This window comes from Cornus florida, unplaced genomic scaffold, assembly GCF_030987335.1.
Source record: "Cornus florida cultivar Cherokee Brave unplaced genomic scaffold, ASM3098733v1 CherokeeBrave_3.0.0_Hap2_Chr03, whole genome shotgun sequence".
Lineage (NCBI taxonomy): Eukaryota > Viridiplantae > Streptophyta > Magnoliopsida > Cornales > Cornaceae > Cornus > Cornus florida.
In genome coordinates this window covers 53,782,983-53,805,770 of record NW_026775573.1, presented here as the reverse complement: position 1 = coordinate 53,805,770, position 22,788 = coordinate 53,782,983, and the positions used below count along the sequence as shown (strand labels likewise).

At 36.0% G+C, this 22,788-nt stretch overlaps 1 protein-coding gene across 2 annotated transcripts; it reads right to left on the bottom strand.

Annotated features, from left to right (window-relative positions):
- Positions 1 to 1,447: 1,447 nt before the first annotated feature.
- LOC132300554 (cytochrome P450 72A397-like) lies at positions 1,448 to 21,274 on the bottom strand. Of its 2 annotated transcripts, XM_059797685.1 has the most exons (8): positions 20,880 to 21,274; positions 19,140 to 19,339; positions 14,227 to 14,856; positions 12,120 to 12,270; positions 8,103 to 8,264; positions 7,426 to 7,586; positions 7,119 to 7,151; positions 2,030 to 2,168 (listed from the first exon to the last, which is right to left on the bottom strand). In XM_059797685.1, the coding sequence occupies exons 1-7, from the start codon at positions 21,157 to 21,159 to the stop codon at positions 7,146 to 7,148; spliced, it is 1,590 nt and encodes a 529-aa protein (XP_059653668.1). In that variant the 5' UTR covers positions 21,160 to 21,274; the 3' UTR covers positions 2,030 to 2,168; positions 7,119 to 7,145. The 2 variants fall into 2 exon arrangements, with proteins under 2 accessions (XP_059653667.1, XP_059653668.1); XM_059797684.1 differs by lacking the exon at positions 7,119 to 7,151 and having other exon boundaries at positions 1,448 to 2,168; positions 20,880 to 21,271.
- Positions 21,275 to 22,788: the final 1,514 nt, after the last annotated feature.

The window sequence follows — 22,788 nt, the reverse complement described above, 5'->3', positions numbered from 1 at the left end:
TAACTTCTTCCGTCCTGCTTTTAACTATCATTTGGGTACAAGATTTCTTCCTTATAAAACTTTCCAAATCACCCACGCGATGAACGAGGCCATGCTTAGCCTCAAGACCTTTTTTACCCACACACAACCACCATTTGGTGCAAGTGGGACCAATTGTTACTCGGTGGAGAGTTGGTGAGGATTGTGTGAAATGAGGTAAGGTCACGGAGGGCCGATAAGTGAAAGACTAAAAAGCCTTGGAATTTTGTCAGCTCCTAAAACAGATTTTGTGGGACTTGAAATTTATTAGAAGTTGCTTTTTCTTGTTTATCCAAATTGGAATTTTTAAATTTGCTTTCCGGAAAGGCTCACTAGGATTGAAATGCCATTTTAAGTCGAAAACAAATATACCCTCATCTCTCCCACACACTCCATCATACATATATATGTATGTATGTGTAATATATATAAGTAATTGCAACGTACTCCGGGGCGACCTCCCAAATTTTTTGTGAAACCTTCATACATAATTACATATTTTTATATTTTTAAAATAAAATATAAAAAGAAATTGACATTTGGCACCTCAATTTTTTTTTTTTTTTTTGAAGAATATCACAAGAAGAATTTGATAAGTGCTTATTTTGGAACTTTTTTTTTATGGTGTTAAGCAAAGTGAGAAATTCTATCCACACCACCATTTTCTCTTTAACAAATCCAAATTTCAATTAGTGGATTATTAATTATTTAATATACCACTCACTCCAAAAAGCATTATCGAAAGTATAGTGATATACTAGCCGAAGAGGTTAGCCTAATTATTGGACCGAAATGATCAAAGGCTCCTTGGTTACCAATTCAGACAGCGAAGAGCCTTCATCCTTTCGGCCCAATAAAATAGGTTAGCCTCGTCAATTAATATATCATTGTTGTTTAAGAGACTGATCCTAAGGTTGAAGAGGCCAACTGCAACGAGTGGTCGCTTATTTATTTAAACAAAAGTTTAAATTATTGAATAATAATTTATAACACTTTCCAGACCACACGTTTGACAAGGATTGAGTCTGACTTTGATACCAACCGTAACGGGTGAGTGTTTTTTTATTTACCCAAAAACTCAAGTTATTGAATAATATTACATACTTATCTATTTATACCCAATCACTCTCCCATTCGGATCCAATGTGGGACAAATACGCCTTGTGACACCAACCTATTTGTTTACCAGATGTATCAAAGCCCTTCATGGCCTGAATTGGGACCTAATTGAATAATTATATAAATTATTCATAATAAAATGCTGAATGAGTTATCAAAATGGAAAACATTTCTTCCTCTCCATTCAGGTTAGAAATTTCGCACCTAGTCAAAACAAGATTAAATTTTCCTGGTAACAATGTTCTTAGATATCTGCCATCGGTATCACATTTCTAAAGAAAAATTAACCATCATCACAAACTCAAAAACATTTTACAGGAATTCAAAATCACTCCTCTCCATGTAATATTAGAAATTCAGCAGACAAGGCTGACAGTACGCGTCAACACAAACACACACACACACACACACAGAGACTCAAATATCCCAATCACAATCACTTGGACAATTAATATTACCACGTATATTATTCTGTGGGCATTACAAGCTCAATATCTCCGACTGGAGAAAAAAAGGAGGAAAAAATAATATTCCAAGTTCATTAACTCCCTTTGGAGAGAAAGGGAGTAAACAAGAACATTACAAACTCGTTAACTCCCTTTGGAGAAAAAAGGGGGTAACAAGAACATTACGAACTCAAAGATGGGGAAAAAAACCACAGGGCTGATTAATTAATAGCCCAGTGCTTAAATGACAACAGATGAAACCAAATGGGGCACTTAGAAGCAGAAAGAAAAAAAAATGAGCTATGAATCACGCTCATGTACTATTCTCCATTTCAACTGCTGAATTGACCCCGAAAAAGTTGCATTCCCCATCATCTAGCCATAAAAAGCCAAAAGAAAAGAGCCTTCTTTCCACCAAAATATGAAACATAGATACTCCTATTTACACAGAACACTTTACACTTCTTTATTTGTGCAAACACTGCTTCTCTTCACGAAAATTATCTTCGGGCTAGGAAGAAGCTGAAGAACACAATTATTCATTATCGGTTTGGGATCATTCTCAAACCCTGGCAGAAGCCGTATCTGCAAGTTTGAATATAACAAAGCACAATTAGAGCACAAAATTACGTATTTTACGGTTTTATGTAATTTATTTCTTTATTGTCTAGACAAGTTAATCTGTGAAAATTAATCCAGATATTTGAAGAATAAAGGAGGTGACTAGAGTCACAAGAGTTCTATTAACATGAGAATTCAACTGCTTAGAATTGAGAAACTTGAACCAAGACATTTATCCCGGTGTAAGCCAGCAAGCAATATCCTGTATTCCTGTTTAACAAAATCTTTGCCATGTCAGCAAGTTATATTAATATATAGGCCCCACCAGGTGTCAACTCTCGCAAAGCACATAGCTCCCACTCATTTACTGTCTCACTAGCAGTGCCAAATCAGAATATAAAGTATCATCAGCATCACAATCAAAAGCAAGGTAAGGGTATGCCTAGTTCAGTTTTTATTTTTTATGTTTTTTGAGAACAATTTATGTGCTTTTGGAGAACAGAAAAACAGTACAAAGTTTCAAAATTTGTCTGATAGCTTCCGAAAGCAGAGTTAAGAAAAGACCCATTTTCTTTTTTAGTTCTCAACAAATTGTTTTCTGTTTTCATATTCTTGAAAAATGTCTTAGAGAACTCAATTGAACGTTAGTAACTCAAATTTTCAAAGTTTTAGTGAGGCAGCAGCAACCCACGAATTGGCTGCTTGTGATTAGTAATTTCAGTGGGGCAGAGGGAAGGGAAGCTGAAGGCAACAGAGGAACCAATTTCATGCGAGGTAATTCTAAAAACAAAGTTCAACAAAAAAAACCCATTCAACACCCTCAGCAGCCACATGGGAAAAATATAAATTAAATAAAGGAAAAAGTAAAAACACACATCCATATTTTCATTTAACTAGTAGCTAGTGAGTTATAATTCTTTAATGTACGAACTCCAATAACACAAAAAGAAACTAATAAATGAAAATGTCATCTATTTTTTACTAAGACCAACTAGATCCACAAGCTTGTAGCCAAACATTAGCAGTAACATACATATAGGTTGAAGGCTGATAACACAACTATAAAATGGTGATATATGAGCACTATTGCCAGCAATTCTCTAGATCTAAAGAGATTGTGCAAGATGTTTTGAAATTATAACACCTTAAAAGGGAACTAAAGTCAAGATTTGAACTAGGGACGGATTAGAATTGGTAAAATAGGGTTTGGGAAGAGAACTAGGGGTTATAGGATTGTAAAAATAATGGTGGTTTGATTTAGCAAAGCACAAAAGTCTTCAGCTTATCAATTTAATATTTACCAATTCCGGGACATGATTGCAAGCTGTTACAGATTTTGGACTCTAGTAATAAGAAAGCCAGAAAAAGCAAGATAACTAAACTAGTTCACAACAATAGGATGACCAGCTGCTTCAACAATAGTTACAATACCACTACAGCTTCAGTAACTATAGCTACACGTAGGTGGAAAAATTTGCAAGTAAAGACAACTAAACAGATTCACACCAAATACACTAAAGAAACGTATCAAAATTCTTGTTATTGCTTAGGTTAGCCCTATTTGAACACAAGAATCAATCTAACAGTCCTTTCTCATTGTTTTTCATATATCCTTTCTCTAGTGTTTTCTATGTGTATTTATACAGAAAAGGCTCCTTATTTTTTGACCATCCAATCCCCGATTTACGGGGATCAGGGCTAATCCCCTTTCTTTTGGGGAGTCAATTGGGCCATGCCAATCCCAATTCGGTTCTTTGCTGATTCCATGGGGTCCTGGCTTATCACTTGGCTAATTTGTCGGGCTGATCAGCCACGTGTGCTGTCCGAGTTGGCACGTACACTGGCTACATTTCACATTGTGTTTCGTTGGCGCTTTGTATAGGTGTCGTGACTTTATTTGTGAAAATTTTACCTACAAACTTTGCCCCAATTCCCTCTTATTTTGATCCAACGGTCACAATTACAGGGAATTAATTGCACCCGTACGTTTTTTTATTTTCAACCATTAACTCTAGCAATCGAAGGGTCGTGTCGCTTGGGAAGTTTGAGCGTTTCGCCCAAGGACGGCACCTAGTAGCTAATCGTTGTGTCCCTCCATTCCCTAATATAACCTCTTTTTGCATTTCCCTAATCTTCAAGCCAAGTACTTTTCACTTTTCACTTTTCCGTTCTACCACCAAGTCCTGTGTAGCTTGAATATGTCTCCTCTTCAATTAAACCCTAACTTTTTTAGGATCTTATCCACCCTCCTTGTTCTAAACCAAACGAGGAATCTTAATCTTGGGATCTTTAGACCTCTTCATCTACTATAAAGTGTCCTGAATTCAAGATGAGACAGATAGGTATCACCTTTACCAAAATTCGAAGGATAGGATCATTGGTTTTGGCAACTCCTCTTTTGAGAAGAACTGAAGAGCCATCTTGTAGTTGTTGGGGGTTAGTGGAAGGTCTGTTTTTCTTATAACTAGAAGATCCTGAGGGCGTTCCACTCTTTAGGAATTCCCTCCTAGTCTTAACCCCGCTTTAGGAATTGTTATTGGTTTATGTATGACGTCCATCTTTTTAACTTTGTTTGCAAATTTACTGGTACAGTTGAGGATAGTGTTCCTTCTGCTGAAGTCAAGAATAGACTAGATTAACTTCAGCAAAATGTGTGGAACAACGTCCCTTCCATCCCATCTCTCATTTCCTTCAATAATTTGAAGTCTATTGTTGCCGAAGAGTCTGCAGAGATGAACATCCCTCGCTTCATTCCTCCTACATCTCCCCCACTTACTGAGGAAGAGAAGAAGAGGGCAGCAGATCCGAAGGCCCAAGGCAAGAAGGCCATGACTGAAGTCAATCAGGAGGCTTTGATGAACGAGTCTCTATCCAAGCAGTTGCTCTGATGGAGGAACAAGAACCTCTGGTTGAGAAGATGAGGCAAGTGGTAAATCATCAGTAGCAGAAGTGGAAGATGGAGGAATAAGAACCTCTGGTTGCGAAGATGTCATATCTGGACTATAAGAAACAATGTGACAAGATCGAGATCGTTGATAAACCTGTAAAGGAGGATTAGAAGGTGGATCCAATGGCATTGGAAGGATAGGAGAAGATAAGGAAGGCTCCCCCCTCACGAGCATATATGAGATCTAGTAACAAACGCTCACCAGATGATGAGAAGAAAACATGGGATTAAAAAAAAAAAAAAGTAACATCGGCACTCACAAAAGTATCGTCGAGACTCGGGACTATAGAAACTGTACCCCTTTTGAGTATGAGAATATCCAAGAAAAACATATTTACGAGCACGCAAAGAGAGTTTGTCTAGACCAGGATCCAAGATATGAACAAAGGTTACACAACCAAGGACACGAGGAGTGAGTTGAAAAGGAGAGACACTAGGGTATAAAAGAGAAAAAGGAGTTTGGTTATTCACAACAGTAGAGGGCATACGGAAAATGAGATAACAAGCAGTAAGAACCGCATCAGCCCAAAAATGTTTTGACACTTGCATATAGAATACTATGTACGAGCAACATCCACTTCGCTCAGCAACACCATTCTCGAGAAGTATGAGCACAACTAGTCTGATGAATGATACCACGATCAGCACAAAAGGAATTCATGATAGACTCTGTATACTTTAAGGCATTATCAGATCGAAAGTTCTTAATGTGCTTACCAAATAGAGTAAGAATTTCATTGTAAAATTTAGCAACAATACGAGGTAACACATATCTCTCTTTTATAAAAAATAACCATGTCATTCGAGAATAATCATCAATGAAGATAACAAAATAAAGGAATCCGTTCAAACTAGCAGTTCTAGAAGGACCCCAGATTTCCATGTGGACTAAATCAAAGGACTCGGCTTGACGTCTATGACTACGACTCAGGAAAAAACTACGATGATGCTTACCCAACTGACAAGCTTCACACTCTAGAAAAGAGATATGACTCAACGTAGGAATAGCTAATTGTAACTTTGCTAAAGATGGACGACCCAAACGAAAGTGCAACCGAAGAGAAGAGCCTGTAGCACTCAAAGCCGATGACAAGACAGGATAAGGTTTACTAGAATCTAGATAATATAATCCAGATAGCCAAGACGCATGGGGTTGACTGACAAATATAACAAGTTGCACAAGACTGTTGTGGCTTGAAGAAAGATAGCGATGGCTTTGAAGCCCAAGTTAAAGAGTTGAAGGAATCCAATGAGGAGCTTGAAGCTCTGGTGAAAAGGTTTAAGAGGCGAAACCCCTTTTATCCAGGTTCACCGGGATCTCTTTGTTGAGGAGTGCTGAGGCTTTCAGGTTTCGTTTCAGCCAGGCTCTTCTTCCGGAAGGTGGCAATTCGTAGGCCCTGATCAGTTTGGATTTGGGATGAAGATCGATCCTTCTGGCATGTATGAAGGTCCAGAGCCACTTGAGGCCAAAAATTTGCAAGACAAGACAACTCACACCAAATACACTCAAGAAACGTATCCAAATTCTTATTATTGCTTAGGCTAGGACTTTTTGAATACGACAATCAATCTAACAGTCCTTTCTCACTGTTTTACATATATCCTTTTCCTAGTGTTTTCTGTGTGTATTTATACAGAGAGTTGCTCCTAATTTTCCACCCATCCAATCCCTGATCTTTAGGGATCGGGGCTAATCCCCCTTTTTGGGTAGGCAATTGGGTCATGCCAATCCGAATTCGGTTCTTTACTGATTCCATGGGATGTTGGCTTATCAGTCCGCTAATTTGGCGGGCCGATCGACCTCCCTGGTCCGTTCAGCCAACCACGTGTGCTGTCCAAGCTGGCACGTATACTTGCTACGTGTCGCATTGTATTTCGTTGGCGCTTCGTACAAGTGACATACCTTTATTGGTGGGAAATTTCCCTCCACACTACATCAACTTAAAAAGACCACAAGTAAAAATATGAAACCTATAAATAAAATATAGAAACTATTCAAATGGAGGGTCAAATGTACGCAACCTTACCTTCATGTGAAGAGGCTATTTCCGGTTTCAAACCTGCGACCTCCAGGTCAAAAGAAGATCAGTTAATGGTAGTTAAAAGTTTGCAAGATTCAGTCAACCCCCTATACATCTAGTTGAGATTTTATGTACTCTGATAGCCTGTAGTGTAGATACTCCCTTCACTGTTAACCATGAAGTCTTCCCTTACATAAACCTCAGCCAGGCAACAATAACATTGCTAGGCATACTTTCATTGAGTTCTAATATGTAACAAGCAACATTACTAGTAAAGGTAATGATAGGAAAATTGAATATAGAGAAAACGAACCTCATAATGCTCAAGCAAAGACGCAAATAATTTAGCAACTCCAAGGATTGCAAATTTCTGGCCGATGCATGCTCGCGTACCAGATCCAAAAGGAAGAAATGCTGAACTTTCATTTGGCTCATTTAAAACATATGAGCTCCGTGCGCCATCCATTTGTTCCTCTGCAGACCCATAGAAGAATCATTGCCATACAGTTTATGCTTGTCAACCTCGATTGTTCAATGTCATGCTAAATGTAATACTTACTATAAATCTAAATTTGCCAACTTTTTAAGCTGTACAAAAGGTGAGAAGTGCAAGTGAATCAAATGCAACATAGATGAACATGCCCCCATTTGTACTTTAAAACAATGTAATGCACATCATGTCAAGTGTCATCTTTTTTTTTTTTTTGATAAGTCATGTCAAGTGCCATCTTTAATTAAATTAACTATCTTGTATGGACCACGAGATAACATCCAGTATCATACAAATAAATTAAAAATGTCAAGTGCAAAAGAAGTTCCTTGTGCCACCAACATGATAGACATGCAACAAGGTAATATGGCTTTTATTAGATATGCTTTGCCTATATTTGCCAAAATATCACAATTAGAAAATTAAATGCAATGATGCAAATTGCAAGAAATTCAGAAGCATAATGCAAACAAATAATAAAGGTGATGGCAGAAGTAAACCTGTGCTTAATGTTAATCCATTTTTGGCCTTTGACAGAAAACGAAAGGGATTAAATTGGCCAGCATCAGCTCCCCAACTGGAATTATCCGTCTGTACCAACTGAATCGGCACAACTAGCATAGCTCCAGCAGGTATTGTAACACCAGTTTTAAGATTCAAGTCTTCAAATATCAACAAAAAAAATAAATAAATTATATCAATTATTATGTGTGAAGCACAGAAGAGAAGCAAATATTAGAAATAAAATTTAGGAACACTAAAGTAAGCATGATAGCTTGACAGCATATTAAAAAACAGTAAAACTACTAGCTTAGATAAATTTAAAATTTGCTGCTAACAGGATAACCTTAACCAAATCTTCTTCTGAAATTCGACAATGATTCAGCAAGTATGATTCAGAGGAATCAACAATGATGATGATTAACTACAAATTAATGTCAAAATAGTTCACAGACATTCCAAATCAATTACAGAACCTGGACTAATGGCATTGGAAAGGAAATTAAATCCACAATTACATAAAAGAAGCCACCATTAATCACTGGAGGTAAATGTCAGCAGCACATGAATAAATTGACCTAGGTTCTCTAGTCAATAGACAAAATAGTTTACTCAGAAAGGAATATATGTCCATGTGTCATCACATTTTTAGAAACATTACAGATTGACCTCTAATAACATATCCATAGAAAGAGTTTGATATGAAATTAAGGTAGATTAAATATTAGTACCGAATCAATTAATGAATGAATGAAACTTGATGGGTTCAACTGATACAGTCCAGTACCAATTGAATACTGTTGAAAGATATAAGATATAAAAGTTGAAGAGAGAAACTAAAACATGAAGAACACAATAATACAACATGGTTCAGCCACTAGGGCTTACATCCACGACACACAAAGCCCAGAGGCCTATATATCTTTATTATACTCTCTTAATCTTTCTATACAATGATCACCTCTATTTATAGGTGAAAGAATACAAGTGATAAATATGGAAAATACATTGAGGGAAGATTCCTAAAATTAATACCATAAATTATTCCAATAAAATATTCTATCATAGGCTAAAATCTCTCTTATGATATTCTCATATCAAATATTCTATCAAGGAGTAATTTAAGGGTTCCTATAATAATATTTTCCAACACCCCTCCTCAAGTTGGTACACGGAGATTTTAACTCAAGTCCAACTTGAAACTAAATATGAAGTTGCGAGAGTCTAAGACGAGTAAATTTGACACGAGTTGATCTGAAGATCCGAGATGAGACGGGTTGATCTGGAGATTCAAGATCAGTTGATCCGGAGATCCAAGACGAGTATAGTATAGAGTAGGGTATGAGAAACCTGCTCTGATACCATGTTGAAAGATATAAAAGTTGAAGAGAGAAACTAAAACATGAAGAACACAATAATATAACGTGGTTCAGCCACTAGGACTTGTATCCACGACACAAAAAGCCCATAGAGCTACATATCTTTATTATAATCTCTTAATCTTTCTATACTCTCTTAATCTTTCTATACAATGATCATCTTAGGTGAAAGAATACAAGTGATAAATATGGAAAATATATTGATGGAAGATTTCTAAAATTAATACCATAAATTATTGCAATAAAATATTCAATCATAGGCTAAAATCTCTCCTATCATATTCTCATATCAAATATTCTATCGAGTAATTTAAGGGTTCCTATAATAATATTTTCTAACAAATACATATAAATAAGTATGATCTTCCCGATGTTATAGACCTAGAGGGGGTGAATAGGTCTGAATTCTGATGGATATTTTTCTGTTCTACAAAATTTATTCTCAATTAACCAATTATTATTATTATTATTTTGATAAACAGTTAACTAATAAATTATTACCTTCATATTTGTGAAAATATAAGTTTGCAATTCATTTCCAATTCACAAAAATGCAGTGAGCAGTAAATAAATAAAGTATAGCAAGTAGAAGAGAGGCAGATTTACGTGAAAACCCCTCAAAAGAGAGTAAGAAATCACGGGAACCCCTCAAAAGAGAGTAAGAAATCAAGGGACCTCGTCCAGTCAGGCACAATCCAGGATAGAGAAAGAGATGTACAATCAGGTCACAGTTCAGTACGCTCAAACTCCTAATTGATTCTTGACACAATAGAATACCTAATTTTCAACACCCTCGAAGATCTCCAGGTCATTCTTCTGATCTGTCAACAGCATCCGCACCACACAAACCTGCTTCTCTATTGATTGCTCTCCGTCTCTATGTTGCCTCGGTTTACCGTATCAAAACCGATCTATCGGTTCCTTTATTTTGTAATCAATCACTCAAGAATAACCTATGTGGTTCCTAGATTGAATATGTGGAGAATATCTCCAAGAGTGTAAAATATGCAACCACCCAAAAACTCACTCTAGATCTTTTCACAAATCTCTCAAATTGTTTATATGTGTGTTAAAGCATGAAAGATTTCACTTTTATCTAACCTAAAGACCATATATATAGTCAAAAAGAGTTAATCACATTTTTGATCTTTAAAAGCAATTTTTTTTTTTTTGATAAATAAAAATGTATTAGAAAGCGTTCAAAAGGGGAACGCATCCCAAGAGCTGTACAAAACCCAAAAAAAAGAAAGGTGGAAAGACATATGGACCCAAAGAACCCAAAAAGTCCACGATTTCATCTAAAGATGAACAATTTCTCCCCCAACCCCAACAAAAGAGAGAACAAATAATAGAAAACTTTAACGCCCCAATAGAAGATTCCTCCCCATCAAAAGATCTTCTATTCCGCTCTTTCCAAAGGCTCCACCAAACACAAAGGGGGGTCACCCTCCAAAAATCGCAAACATGCGCCCCCACCCTTTGGCCCCTCCAAATGTCAATCAAATCCCTTGAGGTTCGGGGCATGACCCACTGGACACCAAAAGTCCCAAAATAAGACTCCAACAGTCATGGGCCACAGGACAATGCAGAAGGAGGTGATCCACGGACTCTCTATCATTCTTGCATAGACAACACCGATTGACAATGATTTGTCATTTCTTCCTCAAATCGTCCAGAGTCAAAATCCTACCCCAAGTTGCAGTCCAAACAAAAAAGGCCACCCTAAGAGGCGCCTTCGACTGCCAAACCGTCTACCACGGGAAAGTGGTACCGTGAAACCCAGAGAGACAGAAAAAGAAGGACCGGACCTGAAAAGTCCCCTGCGCAGAAGGCACCCAAGTCAAGGAATCCGCACCAGAACCATCCACCTCCTGTCTATACAAGAGAGCCAGCAACCCAGTGACGTCATCCAACTCCCAATCCTGAAAGGATCGCCGAAACTACACATCCCAGGACATTGATTTTCGAGAGTTGCTACTGTAAGTAGGATGCACTCCCCATTTGAGTGCTTCTTCTATGAATGCTTTACTTACAAATAACAATAATAATAAATTTCTTTGAGGGTATTAAAGGTGTAGAGGAATTATTTTTCAAATTTGCTCCTTGAATAGATATATATATATATATATATATATATTTCAAGTATTAAATTGATTAAATAAGAAAATTAACAAAGTAACTCTCCAAAAAAAATATTTTTTAAATATTAAAACATAAATATTAGAGAACTCAAATAGTGTAATCTGTAAAACACAAGTTCATCTCATAAAGCCCAGTTCACTCCTTAAGCATACACATATATTTTCATTTTCATTATTATTCTTTTATTTTATTTTTCCTTTTTTCCTATGTTAGGTAGCTTCAGACTAATCTCATAGGTAGCCCCTTCAATGATTTTAACAGTCTTATCTTATTGTTTTCTTTTTCATTCTTGACTGTCAAACACGAGACATGATTTTTTCTGATCCATAATCATTTTGATTCTTAAATAAAATTCTCAATTATAAAGAGCACACCTTCACATTTATGAGAGAAAAAAAAAAAAAAAAATTTAATTATCAAGTTTCAATTAACAAAACAAATCATCAATCCAATTACAGTAGCCAATACTAAATTTAATTACAAGCAACTTGTTACCATGGTTTAGAGAACATCTTTGCAGCAAAGGCCCAGCTGGAAGAAGACGAGCAGATTCATATACAGTAGCCAATAGAAGGAGCATCTGATCAACAGCTTGTTGATCTTGCTGCTTTGATTCATTTCGCACCATAACTATCTCAGAATAGATCTGCAGAAAATTAACATAGTAGAATCATAAATTTCCAATCTACAACCCACTAATGCTTTAGGGTGTCACACATATATCACAATCATCAGAAGCTTAATCATCCAACAAGCAACTAAGAGCAATGTCAAATATCAATCAAATAACCAAGATCCATAACAATTTGGGTTTTGCCTTGGTTTCCCTGAGTACCAACTTCACTTCCTTTGTGTAGTTCTCAGGATGCATTCCCCTTTTGAACGCGCTCTAATATATTCTTACTTATCAAAACAAAACTTCACTTCCTATTATTTTGATCCTTCCTTGTTCTCTTACTACCCAGGTTACACCTGACACTGACTGTTAATTTTGATTCCAAGGAATCAAAGAAGCTCCGAGAGAGGATTACAAAAGAATAAATAATTGCCCTTCAGAAATTTCACAATCTATCAGAAGGTAAGAAATCAAAGTATGCCATACACTGGAATTATCTAGTAAGACCGCGTATTGGCAATTATTTACATGGCGAATGTAAATTGTGACACCAACTCAAGATAGTTTCTGCCTTAATATTTGCCTCGATAATGCTTAAAATCCAACGCTACACTATATAAAAGCATTGTGTTATGATGATGCCAGATTTAGGACTGGAATCCTCCTATTCTTCAAGCATAACTGCAAGTTGTTATGAATTGGTTACGATTTGCAAGAAAGTTATGCATGACACCAAACACATCGAAGATGCGTCCCTTTTTATCTTACATATGAAAGCAAGCTGTGATGTAATAGGCTATCTCATGCAGTTATGCAACTGGTATGTTAGAAGATGAAAAGTAAGCAATGTTTACATTCATCTTACTGTGGCTATCCTGGAAAAGTAAGCAAATTTAAAACTGCATCAACATCATTGCTTCCGGAACAGACCTTTTGCTTTAAAAACATTTTTCTACCATTATTCCCTGATGAGGTTTCACATATTATTATCCAAGAGAGGATTACAAAAGAATAAATAATTGCCCTTCAGAAATTTCACTATCTATCAGAAGGTAAGAAATCAAAGTATGCCATACACTGGAATTATTTAGTAAGACCGCGTATTGGCAATTATTTACATGGCGAATGTAAATTGTGACACCAACTCAAGATAGTTTCTGCCTTGATATTTGCCTCGATAATGCTTAAAATCCAATGCTACACTATATAAAAGCATTGTGTTATGATGATGCCAGATTTAGGACTGGAATCCTCCTATTCTTCAAGCATAACTGCAAGTTGTTATGAATTGGTTACGATTTGCAAGAAAGTTATGCATGACGCCAAACACATCGAAGATGCGTCCCTTTTTATCTTACATATGAAAGCAAGCTGTGACGTAATAGGCTATCTCAGGCAGTTATGCAACTGGTATATTAGGAGATGAAAAGTAAGCAATGTTTACATTCATCTTACTGTGGCTATCCTGGAAAAGAAAGCAAATTTAAAACTGCATCGACATCATTGCTTCCGGAACAGACTTTTTGCTTTAAAAACATTTTTCTACCATTATTCCCTGATGAGGTTTCACATATTATTATCCTGAATCTTCTTCTCTACTATAATACCAAGAAAACCCATAGATCAGAGTAAAGCAACTTAAATTTTTACATTTGTCATTAAGGAGTTTTTAAAAATTTCAGTCCTTTGCAAACAAGTATGAGTTGATCAGAAATCTTTCCACTTTTGTCTCTTACCAACAAAAAATAGCAAGAATAACCAAATCAACCATCAGACATTTCGAAGGCCGTCAGATTTTACAAAGTCACTTCCATCACTCATTGATATGATATAAATACTAGGGACTGTCCAAGGACGGGTGGCAGAATTTTCCCAGTATATCTGGCATCACTTTCAAAGCAATGAATACGGAAACATGAAAAAGCAACATGTGTTGAACCTCTCAAAATTATAAAAAAAAGAACTAGGTAAAAAGAATACAGCTACCTTATCCTGTAATTCTGGATGTGCCACAAGTCTTGCTAACATGTTACCGATCAGACCTGCAGTAGTTAGACACCCATGAAACATTACACTTGTAATATTCCCACATGATTCTCCTGTATCAGGATGGTCATCAAGCTGCTGCAGAAACAAGTTATTTGGCATTGCATTAACAGAAGAAGGTGGTGCACCAGATGCAGCCTCCCGCCCAACATTACGAGGGATTTGATCTACTTGAGTAAATAGTTCGTAATTTTGTCTACACTGTTGGATAATGTCTTGGGTTAAGCATTTTAGCTTCGTACATAAATATTGGTACCTCCAAAATCCACGTTTCCAGAAGGGAGTAACACTGTATGAGGCCCAAAAGCAAGCATCCTTGGCAATCATCATCAGAAGATCTTCGTAAACGGTTGCTTTGGACCAAGACAAAAATGTATCACCAAAGAGGGAAGCTCCCAAGATGGTGAAAGCCAAATGTTGAGAAATAATTTTACAGTCAAAATTTCCTTTGGCCATTATATCTTGAATTCTTTCCATTACACAATCTGCAACTTTTGCTGGAATAATATTTGCTCTTTCAAGCAATTTCCCATTTAGTTGTCTTTCCAATGAGTCCCTTCTCTTCTGTACCTGCAGATAATAGGAAAAGTATAAACATATGAACCATTAATGGAGAAAAATGAATGCAACCACAGACAAGTTCAACAGGGAAAATATATATATATATATATATATATATATATATATATATAAGAAGAACATCTTATTTTATTAAATAATCTTAAATCATATCAACAGAATAAGATCACAAATCAGTGGTTTAAGGATAACAAGAAAGGCATCCCAAACATAATGCAATCATAATTACTGAGCTAAGCAATGTTTTCCATCTAAATCATTAAAAGCAAAAAAGACAATTAGTAACACATCACACCCTCCTCCTTTCTAGGAATCCCTAAATAGTTAACAACAAAGCCAAATAGATTTCGTTTTCTATTTGGAAACCATTGGTGTGGCAAAGTGATATCCATGCCTTATCACTGTATTGTTGAAAAAGGGGGTATCCTTTAAGCAAAAATTTATCCAAGATGCACATCTCACTAACGTGACTTTCTTTGATGGTGTTGTTTAAGAGTGTCCTGATGAGGCTTTTTTTTTTTTAATAAGAAAAGATTGAACAAAGAAGCGTTCAAAAGGGGAACGCATCCCTCAGAAAATACACAAGGCCTAATAGAGCCTCTAAACTCTCAAAGAATCCAAAAAATCAACTATCTCCTCCATGGATTTACAATATCTCCCTATAACCCAACAAAAAAGAGTGCTAATAATAGAGAATTTGAACTCCCCAATATGAGTCTCCTTTCCTTCAAAGGACCTCCTATTTCTTTCAAGCCATAAATACCACCAAATGCAAAGAGGCGTAGCCCTCCAAAAATCACTGACTTGGGCCCCCACTATACAACTGTCCTGATGAGGCTTTTTGAAGTAGTTCCCCAAGTAGTTTGGGTCCTTTGGGAAGATGTGTTGGAGTTGAAGGTGAAGGCCCGGCAGATGAACACCTTCATTTGGTTCTGCCTCCAGCCATCAAGAATACTAGAACAATGACGAAAAGTTGGCAGGCCGTGTTGAGTGACTGGAAAAGCTTGGAGTTCTTGGAGGCTTATGGCTTCAAGAACTCTTGAGAGCATGAAAAAAGTGTGAGAGTTATAAGGAATTTGTCTCTTTTATAAACAAAAAGAATTTATTTTGGGTATATGGAAAGCTTTTTAGAGATAACAAACACAATAAACCCAAAATCTTGTACTGATGTATGATCTGCAGAGATATGTTTTTGGCCTCTTCAAAATACACTCATTTTTAAAGCATCTCAATTCTAGAACACTTCAAAATACCGAAAAGTAAAAATAAGAACTCTAAACAAATTAAAATCTTAAAACACATCAAAACAAAATACTTTTGAGATTTTTTAATTTTTAATTATTGTTTTTACCTCTGTTTTTTTTTTTTTTTTTTGAGAAATCACTTGTGCAAACAAGGAGACGAGATGACCATATGCACCTTAGCAATAAAACTCTATAATATAATTGCCTATGATCATTAAACCTGGCAGGAAAAAGTGCCATGTGTTGGATATTCCATAAATGGTCTATTTGTCGTGTCACTTCAAAGAAAGGTGAAAGGTTCACATTGACATTGAAGCTATGATTGTGGATTGAAGACTAAGCCGAAGGATTGCATCGACATCTTGCTTCAACCTTCATCAATTACACAATATAAAGAAAGTAGGTGGCCTAAAAGAGCATAAGATTCGGAGTGAATAAATTAGGAAACTTGAATTAAAATGGAATTAATCTGAAGCTAATTATTAATTAGTTTTGATATAGATTATCAAAAAAATAAATAAATAAATAAATTAGTTTTGATATAAACATAAAGTTTAAAATTGAATATTATTTATTTAAGAATGAATTTGAGAAGCTTAATGTTGGTTAGAAAGCTTAGATTTTGAGTTTAAGTTTAAAACCAATTTAAAAGTTGTTTTCGGTAAGGATTTCAAGTACTAAAAATTGGCTTTTGTGTCTTACAAAATAATTAAAACTAAAATTCTTACGAATTTCAATTGTCTTTATATATTCAGAAACTAGATTTGGTAAGTTATCCCACAATATAGTATATGCCTAATTTCAAGTCTCTTTTACCACTCCACAAGTGTATGGAGTCAGGCTATGTGCGGTCAGGTTCACCAGAAAAGGTTAATCCTTTCAAAAGATCTATTCCTTTTACGCCATAGCCCACACCAAATACAAAAAGGACTTTCTCCAAGTGTCTTGAGCATGGCATCCCACTGTACACCCCCGCCAACTCTCAAGCATCTCAGCCATAAAATCCGATGGGACCCAATGCTCACCAAATTTGCAAAGAACAAAGCCCACACATCTCACGCCACAGGTCAATGCAATAGGAGGTGACTAACCAACTCCTTGTCCCTCTTGCACATGCAGCACCAGCTAACAACCTACCTCCTTTTTCTCAAATTATTCAGCGTCAAGTTCTGGGGAGAAATTGTAAATTCTTGGAGCAAGTTGTTGATTTTTTACACTCCTTGAGGGTCTAAAGGCCCTATTTGGCCCTGTGTAGCTTTTGAGGGATGCGTTCCCCTTTTGAACGCTTTTAATACAATACTTATCAAAATAAAAATAAAAAAATTATCCAGCGTCAAAATCTTCCCAATAGTCGTCATCCACCCAAAGAAAGCCACCTTGAGAGGATCTTTAGATATCCATGCTACATTACATGGGAAAGAAGACGGCTGTTGAATTTGAATAATCTGATAATAATACTTCACCCTAAAACTTCCATGGGTAGAACCCAACTACTTCCCTCAGCCTCCCCCTCCCCCTCCCCCTCCTAATTATATAGCAACTAAAAAGAACAACAATGTCCTCCAATTGGACCAATTCTCAATCCTGACCTTGCCCTCTTGGCTAGGAGAATGGCGATATCGTCCAAGATGAGTTTAAGAAGTGCTTCCTGCAAGATGATGAAAAAAATGTTCCTCCACATCCTATGTCATCATACCATTAACAAGGTGGTAAGAGACGGCAATCATGAGGAGCAGATCAGTTAACGAAGTGGATTGTGTACTTTGAGACTCAGTGAAAAGTGTTTTTTTTTTTTTTTAGTGGATCAATATGTGCTAAGAGATAACTAAGAGTTCTAGAGTTCAGAAAGTGTTAACCTAGTTGTAAACCTCTTTCTCGTAGTGGATTTAATCTGCTTGGATTAGGTCCTATGGTTTTTCCCATTGTGGTTTGCCATGTAAAAATTGGTTTCATGCATGTGGATGTTTTCTACTTTATATTTCGGCACTTTACATACTATTAAATGTTTATTGATTGATAATTAAACTTCAGTTGATTGTTAAAATAGAAATTAAGTGTTGTCAGGGGAGAAAAGACCTTAATTCCCCACCCCCACCCGCCATTTTCTTTCCAGGTTTAATTGGGAATAGCGTATTCTGACAAGTGCAATGGATGACAGGACAAAGAAAATAGGATGAAAATGATTATTTCCATGAGTCTTAGAGATCACACAAGTTGGAGACAGAAAAAAACCACCGGTCACGAAGGATTCCTACTGTGCAAAAGAAATCAGTAATGCACTGATTAGTCAAGAGGCACAAAATGAATAATCTATCATAGGGTGAGAGTGACACGAGAATCTATCATAGTACCAGAATACTGACACAAGACAATAGAGAAAGGTTGGAGGGGAGGACACACATTCCCTACCCTGAAGAAGTTTGTGTATTCGACCGCAGCATAGTGATAATGACTTGTTTAGTAAAAAAGATGCAATTTTCTATTTATGTTACTTTAAATAAAGATCCACAATTTTTTTTTTTTTTTGACAAGTATAAAGATGCACAAATTCAAAAGCAATATTCAAGTTGTTAAACCAAGACATTTCTGAGAAGGCATGATGCTAACTTAGAGAACTTCAGCAGTGTGCATGTGTGTAAACCAGAGAAGAAAAAAAAAAACACTAAAATTTCTTTCAGAAGTGCAGAAATTCAAATAATCTTAGAATACAAACAAATGTTTATGTTATTGAACTGTTAACATGAAATAGGGATATGTATTTAGCTTTTAAATAAATAGTCCTATTGAAAACTACAACAATCTCATCGCATAATTATTAGATAATGAACAACATTCATATCAGGTGAGGCCAAACAGTCAATGGCACATGATGGGGGAAAAGTTTGAAGCATGCACCTTGTTAAAAGAAGAAACGAAAAGGCTTGATTGTCCACAGGCTTAAGAATATGAGGTGAAGAGAAACAGTGAATGACACATGATGTGTGTGTGTGCGGGGGGGGGGGGGGGGGAAGAGGATTTTGAAGCATGTACCTTGTCGAAAGAAGAAACAAAAAGGCTTGATTGTCCAAAGGCTAAACGAAATGCCCTCCCTGTCAAGGGAAATTTATCCACGGCTTTTAAGAGCATCTCTTTAATGAGTTCTGGATCCGTCATTGACACTAGAAGCTGAGTAGGACCCAACCACAGCTTGATAACTGGTCCATATTTTTCATGCGATTTTGACAAAAGATCTGAAAACCAGAGTATTGTAATTCAGTGCTTGAATAAAAATGTCAAACTAAAATCATTTTAAGATTTGATGTGTGCAATCATTAGAAAACATGCCTCAAGGACACCATAGTTCATTGTATAGATCCAATCATGGATATGATGGTGATGATTATGATGATGCTTCAACAGAAGTAAGCAAGCAACAGAAAATCGAACTACGAGGACTTGACAAATGATGCAAAAACTCCTTTAAATTACCAACGAAAGGGTTCAAAAGCTTTTTAAAAAATAACAATAATAATATCGAGAGGTAGGAAACCCTTTACTTTCTATTACATTAGTAAAGCGGAGGAGCCAGACGTGACCCAAGAATTATAGGCATATGGTGCTTTTAGGAAAAGGTAGTATAAGAATGCAATCCAGGCAGTACCTTAACTTTTTATTACCATTTGAGACTCAAGGAATCTAGTACATGAACTGAGCCCAGTGTAACTAGTTAACTAGGTGGAATTGGTTTTTCCATTTTCAGGAAGCCAAAGCAGGAGAAACATATAAGAATTCAGGTTGTGTTTAGAAAACAAACACACACACACACACACACACACACACATATATATATATTGTGATATTTGGCTAAGTACACAGGTAGGACTTCTTCATCAAGTCCATGATAAGGAAGTCCATTTAAGAGAAGTCAAAAATAATTGTTTTGAAAACAGTTGTCTGGGCTTTATTATTTTAAGCATTCATCATTAGTTGTCTGAAACAATTTCTTGTCATTTTTTTGTCGGGTCGAAATTAGTTATGTAAACGGTTTTATTCTTGTGATCATAACAACTACAATATAAGTATTTTAAAGATTTTTTAAGTAAAAGCTATTCTACTAATTAAATGGGATTCTTATACACTGTCACCAAACACGTGAGCCAAGTACTTCTTAATCTAAAAGGACTATCAAAACGGTATTTACCAAACAATTTTGTCCCTTTAAACTCCCAGCATTTTCTTCCTAAAAAGGCCTCCCTGGAGAAGGAATATTGGTGTCATGAAGCTCCCAAACACTACTTCAATTTTCTTCTTTATGCCATTTCATTGTTAACCATCCATAGAATTTTTTATTTTCTCAAAGTGATAACGCAGCAGATGGCCTGAAAATTTCCTTTATTTCATTTATTTTCACCATTTTCTTTGCAGCCAAAATCAAGAATTCTAAATGCAAAAAACCTAAAATACTGAAATTCAACAAAGAACAACACCTGATTAAAATTTTAAAATTACACCCTTTGCTTGTAGAGAAAATGAGAAAAAGAAAAAACAAATATCAAAATTTTTCGATCTTGTAAGGCCTTGGACCCAAGAAGGAAAAAAAATTCCCACCTAAGAGTTTGGCTATGTCATTCTCTTTCTTTCCTTCTACTCCAAATTCTCAGCAACCATCATGTGACAGGAAATTAATCGGGAGTTTATGCAATTGTTTGAACCACTCAGAACATAACACAATTTTCTCAGTAACCAAACATGTGATAACAAATTCAGGAGGAGTAATCACTGAAAACCTACCAGTGAGACTCGCTCCGGAGATGAGGTTGGAGTGGCCGTAGAAGGAGGGACAAGGTGGGCCAGGTATGAGGCTGCCTTTGGCCCACAATCCGAAGAGCTTCGCGAGCTTTCTGAGCAAGAGGAGAGTGATGGTGATGAGAGATATCCACAGGAACACATTGATCTGCCTCGTGACGTAGTCTCTCAAGACCTGAGACTGATGAGGTCTGCCAATTTCCTCTGCGTCGTGGGTCAAATGTTGTGTCAGAAGCATCGCGTACCGATCGCCCAATGAACTCATTTTCTTCTCAAGAGAACCATTAATCGAATCGAACAGGGAGCGACACAGCTACGACTTCCAGTTCATAGACTTCCACTCCGTAAAAATGCTCCGTAAAAATAAAAGTAACAGACTTCCCAGTTTTGAGAGAGAGATCAATGCATGCGTTAGTGTGTACATTTTGTACCGTTTGGCAGCGGTTTTTAGTTTGTCCTGTTCCTTTGACCCGAAGTAGAAGCACAATTCCTGCTTCAGAGTGTGTTCAGAGTATATTATTTTCAAACTTGTTATTAAAAATATAAAAGAATGTTTTGTAAAAAAAATGTTGGAAAGTTTGAAAAATTAAAGTTAAAAGTGTAATCTCCTAAATTTAAATAGTCATCAAATTCCAAAATTGCCCTCCATGATGACCATTATACCCTTTAATCTTGTATATAAACCTTTGCCTTTCCTTGTACCAAATCAAACTCATTTCAGTCTTCAGCCATTTCTACTATCTCTTTGCCCTCACTCTCCCATGTCAGTATACATATTTCTATTGCTATATATATATATATATATATGTATAAGGAAAGGCAAAGGTTTATACACAAGATTGAAGGGTATAATGGTCATCATGGAGGGCAATTTTGGAACATTCAACATGTTAGTATTTTATCTAGTGTATGACATGTGCATACTACTATTATCATATATATATATATATATTTCCTATTGTTGTAGGGATATGGAGCCCTCAATGGCATCAAGAAACTTGTCGAGTGAAATTGCCTTTGAGAACAATAACGACACATTAAAATCTAGGACACAGGTTTTATGGATGTGGAAGCTATCCTATAAGATGTCGTGAATTTTTTAGAAGGGTTGATCCCCAACACAATGAAGTTCAAAGAGAACTTAATTGGAACCATATGGAGAGAGAGATGGCAATGAGGACCATTTCAATTTTAAGAGCTCAAGTTATAATGAGAAATATGGAGTTGGAACCTTTGCACAATGATGACACTATCAACTATGTGGGTACACAAAATGTACCAACTATGAGGAATATGAATGGTAGAATAAGTTACATTCATGTTGGTTTTTTTTTTCTTGTGTTGTTGGAATGTTGATTGTGTGATTTTTTAAACCAATGCAACGATAAGTTAATGTAATGAAAGTACCTATTTCTTAGCTATCATAAGATTGTGTATGTGAGCATGCATGAAACAAATTTGGATTGCAAATAAAAATAGTGCACTAGAAACCTAATCATTATAACTACCACAACCATTATAAGCCTTAAACATGAACATAAATTTTCATATACCAACTCACATTATAAAAATAAATAAACTGCCATTACACCACAATCATTATAACCCTTCGACAGCAACATAAATAGTTATATATGAATTGTCATTTCATCAAAAAAACTGTCATTACACCATAACCATATAACCCTTTAACAGCAACATAATATCCACATTCTGCAACCAACAACCAAGTTCAACAAGTCCTTACACCAAACATGTCTAAAGAGATGTTTAAAGCCAAAAAATAGTTGATACTATCTAAATATTTCAACAAAAGTCAAAAAAGTAGGAAAAATCAAAAAACAAAAGCTGTTAATTTCTTGCAATTTGTTGTTCTCTAAAGCCATTTTACCTT

What these genes read in the sequence shown, in the direction of transcription:
- LOC132300554 (XM_059797684.1), bottom strand. Translation starts at nt 21,159, where the DNA reads ATGAGTTCATTGGGCGATCGGTACGCGATGCTTCTGACACAACATTTG. An exon ending in CTCCGGAGCGAGTCTCACTG is followed by an intron (nt 19,340 to 20,879) that starts GTAGGTTTTCAG and finishes TCTGGTTTTCAG; the next exon opens with ATCTTTTGTCAAAATCGCAT. An exon ending in TGGATTAACATTAAGCACAG is followed by an intron (nt 7,587 to 8,102) that starts GTTTACTTCTGC and finishes ATGGGTCTGCAG; the next exon opens with AGGAACAAATGGATGGCGCA.